This window comes from Sardina pilchardus, chromosome 1, assembly GCF_963854185.1.
Source record: "Sardina pilchardus chromosome 1, fSarPil1.1, whole genome shotgun sequence".
NCBI lineage: Eukaryota > Metazoa > Chordata > Actinopteri > Clupeiformes > Clupeidae > Sardina > Sardina pilchardus.
Genome location: NC_084994.1, coordinates 13,100,671 through 13,120,952, shown reverse-complemented (window position 1 = coordinate 13,120,952; position 20,282 = coordinate 13,100,671). Strand labels below are relative to the sequence as shown.

General features: G+C 40.3%; 1 protein-coding gene across 1 annotated transcript; it reads right to left on the bottom strand.

The window, feature by feature from the left end:
- Positions 1–1,197: 1,197 nt before the first annotated feature.
- On the bottom strand, positions 1,198–18,643 carry LOC134076471 (NACHT, LRR and PYD domains-containing protein 3-like). Its single transcript, XM_062531549.1, has 14 exons — positions 18,615–18,643; positions 18,365–18,457; positions 16,143–17,921; positions 14,641–14,811; positions 14,142–14,303; positions 10,378–10,560; positions 8,675–8,848; positions 7,406–7,576; positions 6,402–6,572; positions 5,986–6,156; positions 3,366–3,539; positions 2,578–2,593; positions 1,867–1,929; positions 1,198–1,749 (listed from the first exon to the last, which is right to left on the bottom strand). Exons 1-14 carry the CDS (start codon positions 18,641–18,643, stop codon positions 1,198–1,200), a joined length of 3,909 nt encoding a protein of 1,302 aa, XP_062387533.1.
- Positions 18,644–20,282: the final 1,639 nt, after the last annotated feature.

The following is a 20,282-nucleotide window of genomic DNA, read 5'->3' as shown; positions in this document are numbered from 1 at the left end:
GGGCAGAGATAGAGGGCAGAAAGGGAGAGAGGAGGTGAAAGACAAACAAACAGGTGAGGGATGAAAGAGGGAAGAGAATGGGAGGAGGGGAGTGGAATGGGACGAGGGAAAAGAGAGAGGGGGATGGGGAGAGGAAGTAGAGAGAGAATGAAGAGAGGTTGGGGTCAGAAAGAGGTAATTTCTATTCCGAATCTAATGCTGTATCAATAATTGCAGTTGTATAGCTTAAATGTTAAAATGCTTAAATGTTGCTTGTGTCAAATGTTAAAATGCTTAAATGTTCATAGCTTATATGTTATTCCATTGCTGAAAAGTTGCTTTAGATAAATGTGTCTGCCAAATGAATAAATGGGTCATTCCATGTCAAAAATCAGACAAAATCCAGGAAAACGGTTGCTATACCTTCTCAAGTTTTTGAACCTGATCATTTTTCAATCTAAGTAAGACCTGTAAACTATTTGTGTTAAATTACAATGGTTTCATACATCATTTCATCGTTTATTTAGTATCATTCTTACTCTCAGATACGCCTCATCTTGCAGGCCATATTTGGGTATCACTATCTTTCTCGGTATGATTGGGACCATTAAACATTTGAACTGCATGCATTAGCTTTTTACAAGGACCTAGATGTGGAACTGTTGATATTGAGGATCTTTTATAATCTCTTTTTTTTTGTATCCATATTATGGCACCGATCATTGTGTTGTCTGCAAATTCAATACTATTAATGTTGAGCTTATGCATGTGAAGATATTAAGGATAAAACAAGGTGTGATGTTATTTTTGGTAATGTTCATAGTACTAAAATGGTATTTGGGGTAGCTAGTACAGTAGGCTACTTTCAAATAGATTTTCAAGTGCTTACTACCCCACATACCATTTTAATCACAATAAAATGACTGAAAAAGATAACCTCCCCTGGTTCGAGCATTAAGATCTCTAAGCCCATATGTGAGGAGCTCAGATATTGGTACAACACTTAATGAAATCTAGCATGTAAAGAAAATAATTATTGATACCAAATGCATACAAAACAAAGTTATACTACCCTTCATGTCACTCTTTTCCCCCCAGATCTATGGTCTATCAATGAGAATGTGGTACAAACCGTACTGTTTGTAACGTGTACTGTTTGTATGTTTGCCTTCCTTCCTACAAAGTTTGGGCTGCCTATGAACAACACTTTTCATAATATTAATGACCAAATGTTGCTTTGCAGACAATTTTAAACTTCTTGAGGATTGAATTATTTGTGTTTAGTAACCACCTTGTCTGATTTGATACGGAAGGATGCAAATGTAAAATCTGGCACAGGGACACCGATGACCAAACCCAAAACCCTGGACAGAGGGGCTCAGTGAATGTGGAGTAGAACGTGTGCAGGTGGGTGAGTGTGTCAGAGGAGACGCTGTAGAATGACAGAGTGCCGGCCGGCCTGTCCAGGTACACTCCTACTCTTCTGGAGCCGGAGGAGGGGGCAGTTATGACAGTGCCTTTATTATTGTGCCAGGCAGAGTAACTGTCAGGAGAGCAGCGTAAACTCCAGGACATGGCATTGCATCCCATCATGATATCATCACCCCTCTGGATGCTTTTATAGGCCATAGCTATACGAGCTGCATCCCCACCCCACTCAGCCTCCCAGTAGCAGCGTCCAGACAGATCCTCTCTACACAGCACCTGATAACACAAGTCAAATCTCTCTGGGTGGTCAGGATACAGCTGCTCCTCTCTCACACACGTCACCTTTCTGTTTTCCTCAGACACCAAGAGTTTTCCGCCTGCTCCACACAAGACCTGATGCCACAAGTCAAATCTCTCTGGGTGGTCAGGGTACGAATGCTTCTCTCTCACACACGTCACCTTCCTGTTCTCCTCAGAGAGCGATAGTTTTCTGCCTGCTGTGTTTGGGTCCAGTGTGAGCTCACAGGCATCTGACAAACAGGAGGAGAGAACATCCTCATCAGAATATGGAGAGTGACACACACACACACACACACACACACACACACACACACACACACACACACACACACACACACAAACAAACAAACACACACACACACAGATACCTGCAGGGTTTTCCATCAACCTCGCTAAAGGCCAGATCTGGCTTATTTCAATAAGTCTCGCTACTTTTAGTAAGAGTTCTGTTCCATTAGTGTGGTTTATGTGAATCCAAAGTATGAGAATTTATACCACAGAATTAACCTGGTCCGTAGCAGGTTAACTTTCAAGCTTAATCAACCTGTGTTGCAAAAAAACCCTCATCAGATGGAAAATGAGTCCCAAAAGACAGTTCGCTCAACCTGTGCTTTCATGTTCTCATCACCTGTAGCATACACATTAAAAAATAGTTAAAAACAAAAAAAAAAAAAAGAGTCGAAACTTAAATTAGGTGGGAATTCCCCACTTGTATGCTGTAATATGCAGTACACATCACCACACACACAAAGGCCAGCCAACTTTGTTATAATACGTCACATGCTAAAAACATGTGAATGTGAATGGTCACAAATAATGAATAAATAATACAAACTTACATTTTAGCAAATGTGGTCGTGCTCTGCTCACAGAAGCATCGTCAGTTCTGTAACAAAAACAAAATGTCACACACATGTATTATTTGACTGGTGCCCACCACTGCTGATTTTCTGTTTGTGCCACCTGTGACATAAAGCGATTTATGGGCCATGGACGACTTGTTGATAATGATTGCTTGTTGTAGTAATTTCCTTGATTACAGATAGTGATAATAGCACTAATGGATATTTAAATTTGGTCTACTTCAAACCATTAATTCCTGGTATATTCTTGAATTTCCCCTTGGGGATCAATAAAGTATCTATCTATCTCTCTATCTATCTATCTAGAATTAATAGCCTCTCTGTCAGACAAATCATAAACAGTAGACCCTGTCTGTCAGCTCACCTGTTTGTCTTTCTATTAGTCTCCCAGCCTGGAGTCTGAGAAGCCTCAAATTTAGTAAATAGTGGAACATGTCTATGGCAAATGTGCCTACTCTGAACAGTCCGATTTAAAACAATTTGGAGCAAAAATAGCATTTTATCAGTAACGTCCAGCTCTGCTCAGTGTTTACACATGTTTCAGAGAGCTGTTTGCAAAGGTTTCTACTGAATTGGCTATTATTTTCAATTCACCTATGATCTTTAATGACGGAACAGTTTAAATATTTGCACTACTGGATTCTGCAACAAAGAGGTAACACACTGTATATGCTTCAGTTTAAAGAAGCTGTTAAAATACACTATTGAAAAAAAGACACTTTTTTTGACATGAAAAAATTTATATTGTGTCACAATATCTAAATGTGCAAAACTGGGGTTGCTCTATGAACATACTTAAGTATCTCCAGTTTACAGTGAGGATCCTCCAGTCTAGCAGATAACAGCTTCAGCCCAGATTCTCCAGGATGATTGTAGCTCAGATCCAGCTCTATTAGATGGGAGGGGTTTGATGTCAGAGCTGAAGCCAGACAAATACAACCCTCATCTGAGATGAGGCAATCAGAGAGCCTGAGAAAGAGAAAGAGAGAGAGAGAGAGAGAGAGGTTGTCCTTTGCATTGTTCTTTTCTGCATAGCACTGGTGACATTGTTTCAATCTGATGTTCCAGTATTTGTTTATTATAAACAGATAGTTTTAGTTTGACTGTCTAAGTAAATGATACAACAATGATGTCTTTATTTTGCTGTTAGTAGCAATCATGTATAAAAAGCGATATGGCACGACAAATTTATGTCTGCACCCACCTTAATATGTGTATTTTGCAGTTGGAACTAGATAGTCCCTTGGAGAGAAGCTTAACACCAGAATCCCCCAGTTCATTGTCGCTCAAATCCAGCTGTAGCAGGGAGTTTGGTAATTGTAGAATTGAAGCCACAATCTCACAAGACTTATCTGCGAGTTTACAGTCAGCAAGCCTGCATATAAGAACACAACAGAAATGGATAAATGCATCTAGCCTGGCTAGTGCCACCACTTCTCAATGATGCGTCGTCTGGGAACCAAACTTTAATGCCCATGATGATGATGCCCATGTGTCTTCTTCAGAGTGAAACTGACTCTGAAGAAGACGCATGCATGGGCGTCAAAACGTTAGTCACTTTGCACCATTAAAAAGCATAAAAAAGTGTGAGTGCTCCGGACTCGCTCCTTGGTCCTAGTTTGACCTCTGGTTTCCCTACTGATCCCTGTGTCCTGTTCCGTGAGCACCAACTAGGCTGAAGCGCAAGTGACTCCCTGTTGCATATCCAAAACCCATTTTTGCCTAACAAACAAATGAAAAATATATCAGGAAATACATGCCAACCTTAATATCTGCAGTTTGCAGTTGGAACTGGACAATCCCTCAGAGAGATGCTGAACTCCAGAGTCCCCCAGATCATTGCCACTCAAGTCCAGCAGTAGCAGGGAGTTTGGTGACTGTAGAACTGAAGCCACAATCTCACACAATTTATCTGTGATCTTACAGCCAGCAAGCCTGCAAAAAAAAGAAAGAATAACATACATGCAAGATAGTGGCTGAGGTTTATTTGTAATGTCTCCGTAATCCTACACTAGCTAAATGTTATGTTATAAGGATAGACTGGCACATGCAGAGTTAATGCTATAGCACGGGCTGAACGACTTGCATATAGTTAAGCTCTTCTTTTTATAATGAACATTTGTATTTCTCTGTCACAATAGCGTATTATTAACAACAAAAGTTAAGTAAACAAAACAAAACAAAACAAAAAAAAAAACAACCATGGCCTTACATTACTCTTAATGTCTGCAGTTTGCATTGGCGACTAGACAGTCCCTTAGAGAGAAGCTGAACTCCAGAATCTCCCAGGTCATTGTGACTCAGGTCCAGCTCTATCAGGGAGTTTGGTGACTGTAGAACTGAAGCCGCAATTCCACAGGACCTCTCTGAGAGTGTGCATTCAGCAAGTCTGCGTAACAACATGACAAAATATAAAATATTACAGAGGTGGATACGTGGACGGGATATTGACTAAACAGTGCACCATTAAATCATAATCAAGACTCATTATTACCCTGTAATGACAAAATGTATGTAAGTACAAAATCATTCACATGCAGATTACACACACACACAGACAGACAGACAGACAGACAACAATTAAAAATATCAGGAAATGCATGTCTTCACACTCACCTCAATATGTGAAGTTTGCAGTGGCGACTAGACAGTCCCTTAAAGAGAAGCTGGACACCAGAATCTCCCAGGTCATTGCTACTCAGGTCCAGCTCTATCAGGGAGTTTGGTGACCGTAGAACAGTAGCCACGATCTCACAGGACGTCTCTGAGAGTTTACAGCCAGCAAATCTGCAACAACATTTGGCAGAATAGTGATGAAACTCAACATACTGTATTAGGCAAGGTTTCTACAGTATAACTCCAATTGACTATACGCTTGAATGTAGTAAAGTGCCTAAAGTAAATAAAAGTGGACCCCTGTCAAAGAATCACACGCCTGGAGTTGAACACGCGAAACAGTAGCACCTCCATGCCAACACTAGCCTACTCTTGAGGCATTGGGGAGAGAGGTTTACTAACATTCCACAGAGATCACTACGGTGATCTGGAGACAGATGCTCTTTTCTGGTGCTATTATTCAATAAACTGTCAAAGACACATAACATCATGACCTCAGCTCATGGGCTACTGGCACAGCCCCGAATTTAGTCATGAGAACAGGCTTCACCATAATGTTCATGATAATAGAAGACAAATCTCATCCTTCTATTATATTTCAAAGATTAAAGACAGTCTTGTATACCAACAAGAGATGTGAATCTTCGAGATTCCATATATAGCTTGTTCTTATAAGCATGTTCAAACATGGAGCAGGAATTTTCCACCTCTGCACAGGCACAGCTACAGTATGGTAGCTGCCATCCGTCACATACAGTATAAAGGGAACCGTCATATATGCAGCCTGCATTGCACCAACCTTACTGTCTGCAGTCTGCAGTGGTGACTAGACAGTCCCTTAGAGAGAAGCTGAACTCCAGAATCTCCCAGGTCATTGTGATTCAGGTCCAGCTCTATCAGGGAGTTTGGTGATTGTAGAGCTGTAGCCACATTCTCAAAGGACTTCTCTGAGAGTTTGCATTTAGCAAGTCTGCATAACAACATGAGAAAAGATCAAATATTACACAGAGGTGGGAATTTCCAGGTTCAGTGAGTAAAAGTCCGACCATGTATTGGTTCTACCTGTGCACTTAGCACAGGTGATCTCATCAATTAGCTGCTCTACCTACTGTAGCTGAAGAGTTGTGCTAATTAGAATCAGTTGGTTTAAATGACTGGTTGGCATAGATATGTGGCAGAACAAAGAAATGGGGAAATGCATGGTCCTACACCAACCTTAATGTCTGCAGTTTACAGTGGGAACTAGACAGTCCATTAGAGAGAAGCTGAAATCCAGAATCTTCCAGGTCATTGTGACTCAGGTCCAGCTTTATCAGGGAGTTTGGTGACTGTAGAACAGTAGCCACAATTTCACTGCACTTCTTCGAGAGTGTGCATTCAGAAAGTCTGCATAACACGACACAAGATATCATATTGCAGAGGGATAAATGGAATAGATGATGTTTAAACAGTGCTAAACCTGATAAATCAACATTATCAAGAGACATTATTCCTGTGTAATGGCAGTAAGCTACATCGATCATTCACATGCACTAATGCACATCCCTATCCATAAAAACAGAGACACATGTACACACACTATGCTGCCCTTGTACTGGGTTACCAATAGGCAGAACTAAACAGCTAGCCTATATACCATTCGTCGGAAATGTTCTAAGAAATTCAAATGTCTGGTTAGTTGTCACCGGGGTGCAGAGCAAAAGTTACACCAACCTTAATGTCTGCAGTCTGCAGTGGGGACTAGACAGTCCCTTAGAGAGATGCTGAACTCTAGACAGTCCCTTAGAGAGATGCTGAACTCTAGACAGTCCCTTAGAGAGATGCTGAACTCTAGACAGTCCCTTAGAGAGAAGCTGAACTCCAGAATCTCCCAGGTCATTGTGATTCAGGTCCAGCTCTATCAGGGAGTTTGGTGATTGTAGAGCTGTAGCCACATTCTCAAAGGACTTCTCTGAGAGTTTGCATTTAGCAAGTCTGCATAACAACATGAGAAAAGATCAAATATTACACAGAGGTGGGAATTTCCAGGTTCAGTGAGTAAAAGTCCGACCATGTATTGGTTCTACCTGTGCACTTAGCACAGGTGATCTCATCAATTAGCTGCTCTACCTACTGTAGCTGAAGAGTTGTGCTAATTAGAATCAGTTGGTTTAAATGACTGGTTGGCATAGATATGTGGCAGAACAAAGAAATGGGGAAATGCATGGTCCTACACCAACCTTAATGTCTGCAGTTTACAGTGGGAACTAGACAGTCCATTAGAGAGAAGCTGAAATCCAGAATCTTCCAGGTCATTGTGACTCAGGTCCAGCTTTATCAGGGAGTTTGGTGACTGTAGAACAGTAGCCACAATTTCACTGCACTTCTTCGAGAGTGTGCATTCAGAAAGTCTGCATAACACGACACAAGATATCATATTGCAGAGGGATAAATGGAATAGATGATGTTTAAACAGTGCTAAACCTGATAAATCAACATTATCAAGAGACATTATTCCTGTGTAATGGCAGTAAGCTACATCGATCATTCACATGCACTAATGCACATCCCTATCCATAAAAACAGAGACACATGTACACACACTATGCTGCCCTTGTACTGGGTTACCAATAGGCAGAACTAAACAGCTAGCCTATACCATTCGCCAGAAATGTTCTAAGAAATCCAAATGTTTGGTTGGTTGTCGCCGGGGTGCAGAGCAAAAGTTACACCAACCTTAATGTCTGCAGTTTGCAGTGGGGACTAGACAGTCCCTTAGAGAGATGCTGAACTCTAGACAGTCCCTTAGAGAGATGCTGAACTCTAGAATCTCGCAAGTCATTGTGACTCAGGTCCAGCTCTATCAGGAAGTTTGGTGACTGTAAAACAGTAGCCACACTTACAAATAACGTCTCTGTAAGTGTGTATTCAGCAAGCCTGTAAAACCACATGAGAAAAGATCAAATATTACAGAAATGAATAAATGGAAGGGACACTGTTTATAAGGTTCCCCAAAAACTATACCCTTAAATGATAGTACAAGGTGTAGTGATACTGTCGGCTATATTGATTTTTACTTCATGCTGCATTTAGATTTGCAGACACATTAATGATTCATATGTTACCAGTAGGCAAGTACTATAGACTTTCCGGTAACAGGACAGATGTAGGTTGCTAAGGACAAAATATTAGCAGGCTGAGGCTTGTGTTTCTAGAGTACATACTGAAGTGCTTCAACTTTGCGGTGAGGATCCCCCAGTGTAGTAGATAACAGCTTCTGTGCCGATCCTCCTGGATGATTATTGCTCACATCCAACTCTTTCACACAGGAACGGTTTAACATCAGAGTGAGAGCCAGACAAAAATATCCTTCATTTGATATACCACACTTCCTGAGCCTGTGAAAGACAAACACATTGGTATCCGCTGTGTGTGTATTTATTTAACAATACAAATTAAGTAAACCAAGAAACAGAAACGTATCAGTTAATGTATGGCCTCACACCAACCTTAATGTCTGCAGTCTACAGTGTGGACTAGACAGCCCCTTAGAGAGAAGCTGGACTCCAGAATCCCGCAGTTCATTGTGGCTCAAGTCCAGCTGTCGCAGGTCATTGTTTGGTGACTGTAGAACTGAAGCCACAATATCACAGGACTCATCTGTGAGTTTACAGTCAGCAAGTCTGCAAAGTTTGACAGAATTATGACAAACTTCAAGTAAATTTTTCCTGTTTTGTTGGCAGATAGTTTGGCTTAGTTGTATTACTTTTCTTCTTTAAGCTGAGTTTTTGCAGTGTAGCTAGCAACAGAGCTTACTTTTTATGCTTAAATAATAAAGACACAAATCTACCTTCTATTACCAGGGTTCATCTATGATGATGGCAATGACTGACATATTAATAAAGTCAATCAAAATGAAGGTCCAATATTAAATCTGATAGGGTAATATTTTAAATGGATAATTTTTTTTAAAGTATATTTTTTGGCCTTTTTGCCTTTAATGTTATAGTACAGTGAAGAGTAGACAGGAAACAAGTGGGAGAGAGAGATGGGGTGGGATCGGGACATGACCGCAGGCCGGATTCGAACCTGGGTCCCCGTGGGCACTCGGACCCGTATATGGTACGAGCGCTGTAGCCTGCTGCGCCACAGCACCCCCCTTAAATGGATAATTTAAAAAAAGATAACTAATAATAACGACAAGCTCCGCGACCCACCCAGAGAGGTTCTGCAACACACTTTTGGGTCACGATACACCAGTTAAGAAACACTACACTAGGGAATATACACTAATGAATGCAATATCATGCATCCTAAAAAATAAACACATACAACTTCAGACTGCACAATGAGGTTTCTGTTTCTTTAGAGTACATACTGAAGTGCTTCAACTTTGCGGTAAGGATTCTCCAGTGTAGCCGATAACAGCTTCTGTGCTGATTCTCCAGGATGATTGTTGCTCACATCCAGCTTTTTCACACAGGAGGGGTTTAACATCAGGGCTAGAGCCAGACAGACATAACCTTCATCTGAGATACCACACTTGCAGAGCCTGAAAGAGAGAGAGAGAGAGAGAGAGAGAGAGAGAGAGAGAGAGAGAGAGAGAGAGAGAGAGAGAGAGAGAGAGATTAACATGACAAACTGTATCCATGCTGGTCAGTGAGTCGAGTAAAATAATTACTGAGGCTGTGGAAGACAAACACATTTGTATCGGCTTATTTGCAAATGAAGAGCTCTTTTCTGAAACAATATATATATATATATATATATATATATTTAAATATCCATTTTTATCCATCTTTAATTGTGTATTTCAGGTAATATCAATACAAGTGCAGTTGTGTTGTTTTTTTGCAGTTGTGTTGTTTGTTTGCAGTTGTGTTGTTCAGTGGGTAAAGATAAATCAAATAACAATAACCCAATTACAGTTCAACTAAAATTACTTGGAAAACAAAATAAAAATATGTTAATGCATTAAATGGCAGATATAGTGTTTTGGAAAAGAGCTCCTCAAATAATGTCATACAATGGCTAATGTTTATCTGTTGTAGGCTATAGATTATGCACTACCTACAGTACTTGTGTTATGCAAAAACTGGCACACTGGCACATTCGGTGAATCTTTATTTAAGATTCAAAATTAAGTAAACAAACAAACAAACAGACAGAAAAACTGACATGGTCATGGTCTCACACCAACCTTAATGTCTACAGGTTAAAGTGGGTACTAGACAGTCCCTTAGATAGAAGCAGGACTCCAGAATCTCCTAGGTCATTGTTACTCAAGTCCAGCAGCTGAGCTGAGTATGGTGACTGTCGCAGGTCATTATTTGGTGACTGTAGAACTGAAGCCACAATATCACAGGACTCATCTGTGAGTTTACAGCCAGCAAGCCTGCAATGATTGACAGAATTATAACAGAACTCAACACATTACGCAAGGTTACTATAAATCAGTTTGATGACATTTAGTTAAATTGCATTAAAGACTGTAGTTCCCTCACTATCTAGCTGGTGTTGATTTTCACTAGATGCTGCATTTACATTTGCTGACAGATATGATACCTCTAAGCAAGTAGTGCTATTATTTAATTCAAACACAGATTGTTATGCTTTCATCAGGGTTCGTACACCTTTTTCATGGCCAAATTCAAGCACTTTTTAAGGACTTTCAAGACAAATTTTCCAGTACCGAAATCGAGCGTGAACAAATCCAAAGCCCTGTTTTTTGAGGTCACTTTAGGACAAAGATCCAGAAAATGTGATACAACCTAAGCTGAATACAGAACCAGCAGCTATCATTAGGTTAACTGAATGGGGCATTGAAAATGAGTGTGCCCCATTACATTAGTGTTTGCTGCTGCTCTATTTGGTCTATGTCATGTCAAGTTTCCTTGTTCTTTTTCTTACTGACAGCACTCGATGATGTTGAACAGCATGGATTGATTCACACCATATTTCAGGACTGTGATTGGCGAAGGACAAAAAAAGAGGAAAATATATCCAACACCCCCAGGAGAAAAATTTGAAAAATAACCCCTTAAATGATGACATCAGATGACTTTTATAAGAACTATTGATAAACTGTGATACATATATTTCAAACATTATAACATACTACAATATAGTATATATATATATATAAGTCTATAACTCATTTATAGCAAAGTAGCCTAGGCCTAATCAAGACTAAACCAGATATGGCTGAAATATGTAGGCTATCATGATCATGTTGCCAACAATGATGTAGAACCATGGATTGTTTTCACTTAAACCAACATAAAGTTATAATTTTGACCACATTTTTTAGCATAGGCCTACTTGATAACATATGGCCTGCCCCTGCACAATATAGTGAACCATTATAGGCCTATTGATATTGATGCTGTTTGAAGAGGTTGCTTGATGGTAGGGGTGTAAATCGGACCCTTCATGCCGATTCGATACGATATCGATTTCCTAGGCCAGCGATTCGATTCTTTTCGATTATTTAGAATTCCCACCGATACGATTCGATTCGATTCGATTCGATTTTTACATGATATCTATCAAGTTTTAAAAATCTAGAAAAATAGAAATCATTTGTCTTTTATTGAGAATACAGAAACAGCAGCCTATTCTATTCACATCATGTGTATGTTACAGTATAAACAGGGCCCAATTATCTTTCTACCAGCCACAAAACTTTTAGTGCAGCTTCTTCCTCCACACACTGTGACATAGGCTACTTGCTTGCTGACTGTATAACCTAATACAAATTGTAGGCCCAATATATCTGCTATTGCATATGCATTTTGTGCGTAATCAGTATTAGAAGATGAATTAGCTAAACGTTTAACTTTAGCTAATTTAAGTCATAGGCAGCCTTCACTGTATTGGCGATGTGAGATTAAATAGGTGTCTGTCACTTTAAGGACGTGAACTTGCGAAAACGTTCTGAAGTTGGAAATATTTCCTGGCCGTGTCGTGGTAGCCTATTATCAGAGACACTTATGTAGCGGTACAGGCTATGATAGTTGTTAAAAATAAATCAGTCCACAACTGGAGGACTTTTTGAATCTAAGGAACATGCTCAGTCAAGACAGTATGGGAAACGAACACAAATCATAATCTGAAGCATGTTTAACTAACGGGATAAACGTTTCCCCAAAACTTTAAATTGATTCGTTTGGACACGTTTCTCCAGTTCTACTTCGTCCTAATAAGTGTTATTAAATAACACCTGCTACTCAGAACACAGAAATGTTCAGAACACGTAGCCTAACTTGTAAAACGACACAGTAACTAAAACATGATTGAGGTCTCTAATGCATTGGTCAAATGACATTGCCTATAATAATGAATGACTAACGTCACTGTTAGCGTGCTCACTTGATCTGACGAATCCATCAGCTGTTTTCCACAGGGAAAAAACGTGTGCATCAGAAGCTATGGTAGGCCTAACAGTGAGGGTCACTAAATGCAAAACGTAGTCCACCAACTTATATGATGATGACAAAATTCGCAGCATAAACGCTTGTTGCGGTGCTGAACGTTTACAGTGAAGCATGTCAACAATCCGCCAATTGCGAATGACCTTTTAATTCTACTCGCCAATGCTAGGCTATAAAGTAGAAGACAATAATGAGGATAGCGCTACCCGCAGATTAGGAGTAGGCCTAGGTAGTAGGCTATGCATACGAGCGTATGCTGAAAATAAACAGACGGGAAAGTACTAAAATAAATATATTAATCGATTATCTTGCGGACGTATCGATGCATTGAATCGTCGGCTGTAGAATCGATGCATCGATACAAATCGATTAATATTTACACCCCTACTTGATGGTATTTAAGTTCCAAAGAAAATCAAATTGCACCACTCCCTCTCCTTCCAAAGTAACATGTCCCACACCTCTCTGTTATAGGCTACATCACTAGTTGTTCAAGTGCACACATTAAATGGAGAGCTAGTATTAAAATTCAGACTGTGCCTTTAAATTGGCGACTTTTTTCATCTATCAGAAAAATGTTACAGTAGGTCATTTCCACTAAAAAATCAGCTCAATATTATGTGCAAGACTGATGTTTACCAAGCATGCCAACGTGTTCATTTCTTAGCATAAAGTAGATACTTGTTCTCATAGTGAGATGGCTATCCCGAAATATGTTTTGAATGACATGGGGCGCACGGAGGTGAACGGAGGCTGGAAAAACGCGTCCACCTCCGTGACAAGGTGTTACCTAAACGATTTAGTTGACCTAAAGTAGACAGGCTTTGTGGCTAGAACGATGAAAACCAGTAGGCTAGTCGGTCACAGCTACCTTCAAGCACAGTAGCCTAGACTAGTTTACACGCGCAGAAATTAAAAGTCAATATCGCCATCACGAGATTGATTAGCGCAAAATCCAGACACGTCGAAGTGGACGCGAACGCGTGGCAAAGCCAACAACTTCATAAATGATGTCTTTTAAATAAATAATTTGAGCTTTACCGTTTCATGGCTTCTGCTAAGAAATAAATAGTTCACCACACACATTGAACTTGCATAAAACATTCATCAACACATGTCTGCTTTCACTTTCAATGAAATACACTAGAGAACGGACAAGGCTTGCGGAGTGATATTCAATGAAAGAAGCACCAACCCCGTCGTCATTGTCAGCGGCCTATTATAGGCTACAGCAATTTCATTTTATTTTCCTTAATTTAATAATTGGTCTATTGAGTCAGACTGCTGAGCAATATATAGGCCTAGCACTTTCAAGCATTCACAAGCACTTTACCCAAAATCCAAGCATTTTTCAAACCTTGAAAACACCACATTAAAATCCAAGCATCTTCAAGGATTTCAAGCACCCGTACGAACCCTGTTTCATGTTAAATAATGCATGACAGATTGGGATCTCCACATTTAAAATGGCAAATGAGTAACGTTATGATAATACAATAAAGGGAACCTTTATATCTGAAGTCTGTGTGTGATTACCACTAACCTTAATGTCTCAAGTTTGCAGTGGGTATTAAACAGTTCCTTAAAGAGAAGATGAACTACAGAATCCCCCAGGTCGTTGTTACTCAAGTCCAGCTCTTGCAGGGAGTATAGAGCTGAAGCCATTATATCACATGAAATATCTGTGAGCATACAGCCAGCAAATCTGCAACATTTGACAGAATTATGACAATATTATGTAAGGTTACCATAAACAAATAAATAAATGCTTATAGATTTGCTGACACATATGCTAAGCAAATAGTGCTTAGAGGTAGCATATAGAGGTAGAAATAATTATTTTATTCAAACAGCATATAGAGGTAGAAATAATTATTTTATTCAAACAAATATTACTGTGCTTATATGTTTTATGTTAAATAATGTATGTGAAATATTGACAGGCTAAAGGACAAATATATTTAATCCAAATGAGTAACCCTATGATAACATAGCATGAAAAAAAAACCTTTATACTGTATCTGCAGTCTGCATACACCCACCTTAGTGTGCACAGTTTGCAGTGGCGACTAGACAGTGCCTTAGAGAGAAGATGCACTCCAGAATCCCCCAGGTCATTGTGACTCAGGTTCAGCTCGACCAGGGAGTTTGGAGACTGTAGAACAGAAGCCACAATTCTACAGGACTTTTCCGAGAGTTTGCATTCAACAAGCCTGCATGGAAATGGGTAAATGAAAGAGATACTTTTATGACAGTGCCCCAATAAACCACAGATCGTTCACATGCCTGTTGTCCATACACACAGACACACAGACACACACATGCAACATTTTACTACGATCATGGGCCCTCGGCACAACGTGGTACAAAATGCAACGCAAAGCCATGCACTCCGTTCAGTTCCTCCCATACCTTCTGCGCCACTAACACGCCACACAATTTGTTATACATTATGAATAATGTTTGTTTCCCTGGCCGAAATGGTATAGCTAACTGCACAAACTGTAGTTATGTACAAAACTAAATGCACAAACTGTTTTTCTTTTTAAAGTTAGGAAATGCATGGTTTTACACCAACCTTAATATGTGCAGTTTACAGCGGGTACTAGACAGTCCCTTTGAGAGAAGCTGAACTCCAGAATCTCTCAGGTCATTGTGACTCAGGTCCAGCTCTATCAGGGAGTTTGGTGAATGTAGAGCAGTGCCCACAAATCCACAGGACTTCTCTGAGAGTTTGCATTCAGCAAGTCTGCATAACATCGTGAGAAAAGACACAATTCCACATGACTTCTCTGAGAGTTTGCATTCAGCAAGTCTGCATAACAACATCATAAAACATTACAGAGATGGATAAATGAATGGGAAACTGTTGAAACGTTAAATCAACATTCTCAATGTACATGCATATGCATCATGTAACAGTGCAAAAACAATACAGAAATACATGTGAATTTCACATAATATTGCATACCCAAAAAGGACAAGGAAGTGTACTGTTGGTGTAATCATGTTGAGATGAGCATTCGTGTACTGATACTGTACACTGAATTGAATTATACTTGGCTTATACTGATGGTAGTATACATAACGGTTTAAGTATATCTATAACCTATACTTGGCACTTGAATATACTGAATATACTTATACTTTTGGAATAGTATTTTATTTGCATTATCACTGAATAGGCGTATACAGTGATGCTAACAGGGCCGGTTGCTACGTCACTATGTTGAACTGACCTATTATGCCACAACAATGCCCCATTTATCCAACAGAATCTGGTAAGACAAGGCTGAAGCACATAAGCACAGAGCCAGGAAGGCCAATGAACACATGGGATGATTTGGTGTCACCAGTTCATTGAGTTCACTTCACACAGCTATTAGTGTTGCCAAACGTTTTGGTTTTCTTTAAGATACTTTTGGCTATGAAAAGTAAGTAGAATGTGCATCTTTGAGATGAAGGAATGTGTACACACACACACACACACACACACACGCACACACGCACACACGCACACACACACACACACACTGTTACTTACGTAGCGGATGTGCATGTTGTAACCACAGGCAGCAGCTTCTGAAGAACTTCACCTGGACTAAGGAGATCAGTCTGATCTTCCTCTGGTGTCTTTATGTACTTCTGCAGGTCAAACTCAGCCAGCTGTTCTTCTGAAATCTTAAACTCAAATTTAGTAGTTTTCCACTCTCCTGGTAAGAGCATGTTTACATACAGAGTTCCTGAGCTGCTTTTTCCCTCCACTACCGCATGGTGATTCAGCTCATTCAGACAGTAGAACAGGTTGATCCTTCTGTCCGAGCTACTCTGATCTCTGATCTTCTGTTTGACATACTGGACTGATTGCTCTGAGCTATTTGATTGGCTACTGCTTTGTGGCAGTAGGTGCTTTAAGAGATTCTGATTGGACTTCAGTGAGAGGCCCAAAAGGAAGCGGACAAAATGGTCCAGGTGTCCATTCTTACTCTGTAAGGCCAGGTCCACTGCTGCCTTGTGTAGATCATGAAGTGTTGCAGCTCTGAACAGAGTAGAGAGCGGAGTGGTTTGCTGTTGGTCAGACATGTTTCTCTGTCTGTTGCTGAAGCAGAGGAACACGTACAGAGCTGCACAAAACTCCTGGATGCTCAGATGCACAAAGCTGAACACCTTCCCAGACTCCTCTCTGAAGGTCTGAGTACACACTCCGTTGTACACTGATGCTTCCGTGACGTCAATGTCACACTCTCTCAGGTCTTCCTCATAGAAGATCGGATTGCCTTTTTCCAGCTGTTGGAAAGCCAGTTTCCCCAGTTTGGAAATCACCTCGTCATCTGTCTCTTTTCTCTCTGTGTACTTGACATTTTTCATGCTTGTCTGAATGACCAGGAAGTGTGTGTACATTTGAGTCAGAGTCTTTGGCATTTCTACTTTCTCTGAGTCTTTTGATGTCCTCTCTACAAAAGTGGTTGACATCCAGCAGAAGACTGGAATGTGGCACATGATGTAGAGGCTCTTGGATGACTTCAGGTGTGTGATGGTTTTGCTGGCCAGGTTTTTATCGCTGATTTTCTTCTTGAAGTACTCATCTTTCTGTGGGTCATTGAATCCCCTTATGTCTGTCACCCGGTCCACACACTCAGGAGGGATCTGACCGGCTGCTGTTGGTCGGGTGGTGATCCAGAGGAGAGCAGAGGGAAGTAGATCCCCCTTGATGAGGTTTGTCAGCAGAACGTCCACTAAGGCTGGCTCAGTCACATCAGAACAACTCGTTGTGGAGCAGAAATCTAGAGGAAGTCGACACTCATTCAGACCATCAAAGATGAACATGACTTTGTGCTCTGTACTCGTGAAGACACTTGGATCTTTGATGTCTGGGAAAAAGTACTGAATAAGATCTACCAGACTGAGTTTATTCTCCTTCATCAGGTTCAGCTCCCGGAAAGGAAGAGGAAATATGAAGTCAACATCCTGATTGGATTTCCCTTCAGCCCAGTCTAGAATGAACTTCCGTACAGAGACCGTTTTCCCGATGCCAGCCACTCCCTTTGTCAGCACTTTTCTGAGGGGTTTGTCTTGTCCAGATAAGGGTTTAAAGATGTCACTGCATTTGATTGGATTGCATACTGCTGTTTCTTTACAGGATACCCTCTGCATCTGTCTGACATTATGCTCATCAATGACCTCTCCTCCTTCCCCCTCTGTGATGTAGACTTCTACTTCTGTGTAGATCTCATGGAGGAGTTTGGTGTCTCCTTGCTGCGTGTTTCCTTCAATCAGACACTGATACTTCTTCTGCAGGTCGGATTTGTGTTTCTGCTTGAATCTGTGTGCGAAAAACCAAAATACATGATTTAAGACTAAATCAAAGTTTGATCTTGGAGTCTGGGTTTAAGGTGAGACCAGCACATCTAACCCCAAATGTGTGAATTAAACTGACTTACTCCATTTTCAGTATTTATCTGATGCAGCACACACAAATATAGAAAAATCAAGAACAAATCCATTAAAACTCAAAAAGAATCCACTGGTGTTGCATGGAGACCTGCCATTGCCATGCCATCACTTCATACGAGTCAGTCTCCTGAATTAAGTTCTTAATGAAAGGCACAAATATGAATCATCAAGGGGTCTTTTAATGACCCAAACATGTTAGTTTAGCTAGCCTACACAACCAGAGTGTGTTCCTGCAGGACTGTGTGTGTATGTGTGTGTGTGTGTGTGTGTGTGTGTGTGTGTGTGCGTGTAACTGTGTGTGTTGAAACTCACTTGACTCCAGATGGGAGTTCCCTGCTGGAAGCGGGTCTATCAGGAGAGGACATATCACTGGGTACTGGAGATGGAGGTCCGGCTGTCTGTGGTCTACACAACAAACACAACCAACATTCTTTCTGTACGAAATGTTTCCCACAAGGATAAGTGTGTGTGTGTGTGTGTGTGTGTGTGTGTGTGTGTGTGTGCGCATGTGTGTGTGTGTGTGTGTGTGTGTGTGAATTTGTACACTATGATCACGTGTCACATAAGCAGCTTTCCCAATGAATCTGCCATGCTCTCATGTGTGATTTGAATGTATGTTAACATGTGTTAAAGGCACTGTGACAATTTGTGTGTTCTGTGTTGAACAACATTACACCACATTGATTTACAAACCTCATTTCACATTGACAACAACACATTTCTCTACATTAGACACAGACAACTCAGAAAATGTCCTCTTTCAAAATACTATCTTCCAAACATACACACATATGAACCAATTGTCTAAATACTTGGGTATTTACTTGGGTATAATACTTTGGGTTGTATGCATTGTATGGCGCTGTATACTACATGCTAGAAATGATCTATATTTTGCAGCAAAAACAACTGTAACTGTAACGAGATAAGTAGGTTTATGGTTATCAGTAGTCAAATGAATTCACTCAACTGAAACCACTCATTTCTGGTCCTATATCGCCACCCACTGGCGTCTATGTGGCATAACTTATACACAGAGAGAACTTGCTGCATTCATCAAATGTTTGTAGAAGTATTTTCGGTAACACTTTACCTGAAGGTATCTACATAAGAGTGACATGACACTGTTACGAACACATGACACTGTCATGACATATGTACTCTAACCCTAATACTAACCTTAACTTGTCACAAAAAAACCTGAATGACACTTAATGACAAATGTTTAACAAACGTTCACAAACGTTTATGGCTTGTTTATAATGTTATGGCATGTTTGTGACAGTGTCATGTCACTGTTGTGTAGATACCTTCAAGTAAAGTGTAATCATTTTCTAATGATCAATGCACTAGGCAGCCCTATTCTCTTTTTCAAGGAAGTAGAAAGGTTGATTGCAAGACAGTGGATATGTTTCAAAGTTGTTTTGAGACAGACATTGTGGCCGTTTAAAGAGAAAAAAAAAGCTTTTACAGCATTGCGCAAATGACAAATGGCCAATATACAGTGAAACACCATGTTTTAGGTTCACAGGAAAACCACAGACTTTTGACAAGCACAGAGGCACGTAGGCTACATCTTTAAGGTCCACAGGAAAACCACAGATATTTGCACAAGCTCATTTTTCCAATAAAAACAAAAATTACATTTTGCAGACGTTTTTCACTCTACCTTATGACCAAAATTGACACCATCAGTATGATAATTCCCTACATTGAAGGTAAGGGAAGTCAGTTCATCCTGAATAAAAACAAATGTCCCATAAATGCTGGCAGCCCTAGAAAATGCAAACATTTTGAGACATAGTGAGCTGTAATAGTGTTCTCCATCGGGGTTATAATAGTCGCTAGAGCCAATTACCATTAAAACGTTATTAGACTTTAGGCCGAAGAGCACGCACACATAGGACTCCACCCATAAGCCATTCCTATAGCCCATGTATATCCATTTGGGTTGTCCATGAGGGGCGGGTCCAGCATCGACCTACTGAAAAGTCCACTCTGAGCCCTTGGCCAGTTGAAGCCCAATTAAATTAATTGTGGGTGGGCTATGTATTGTTTTGTTTGTTTGTTTGTTTGTTTGTTTGTTTTTTTGGTGGGCGGACACAGAAGCATGCCGTGTTTCACACACATTTTACAAACCATAAACTTGACTTCCTAACAGTTTTGAATGTGCTACACGTACTGTAAGTGAACCATTACACATCCTAAAACATGTCAAGTCGTCACTTAA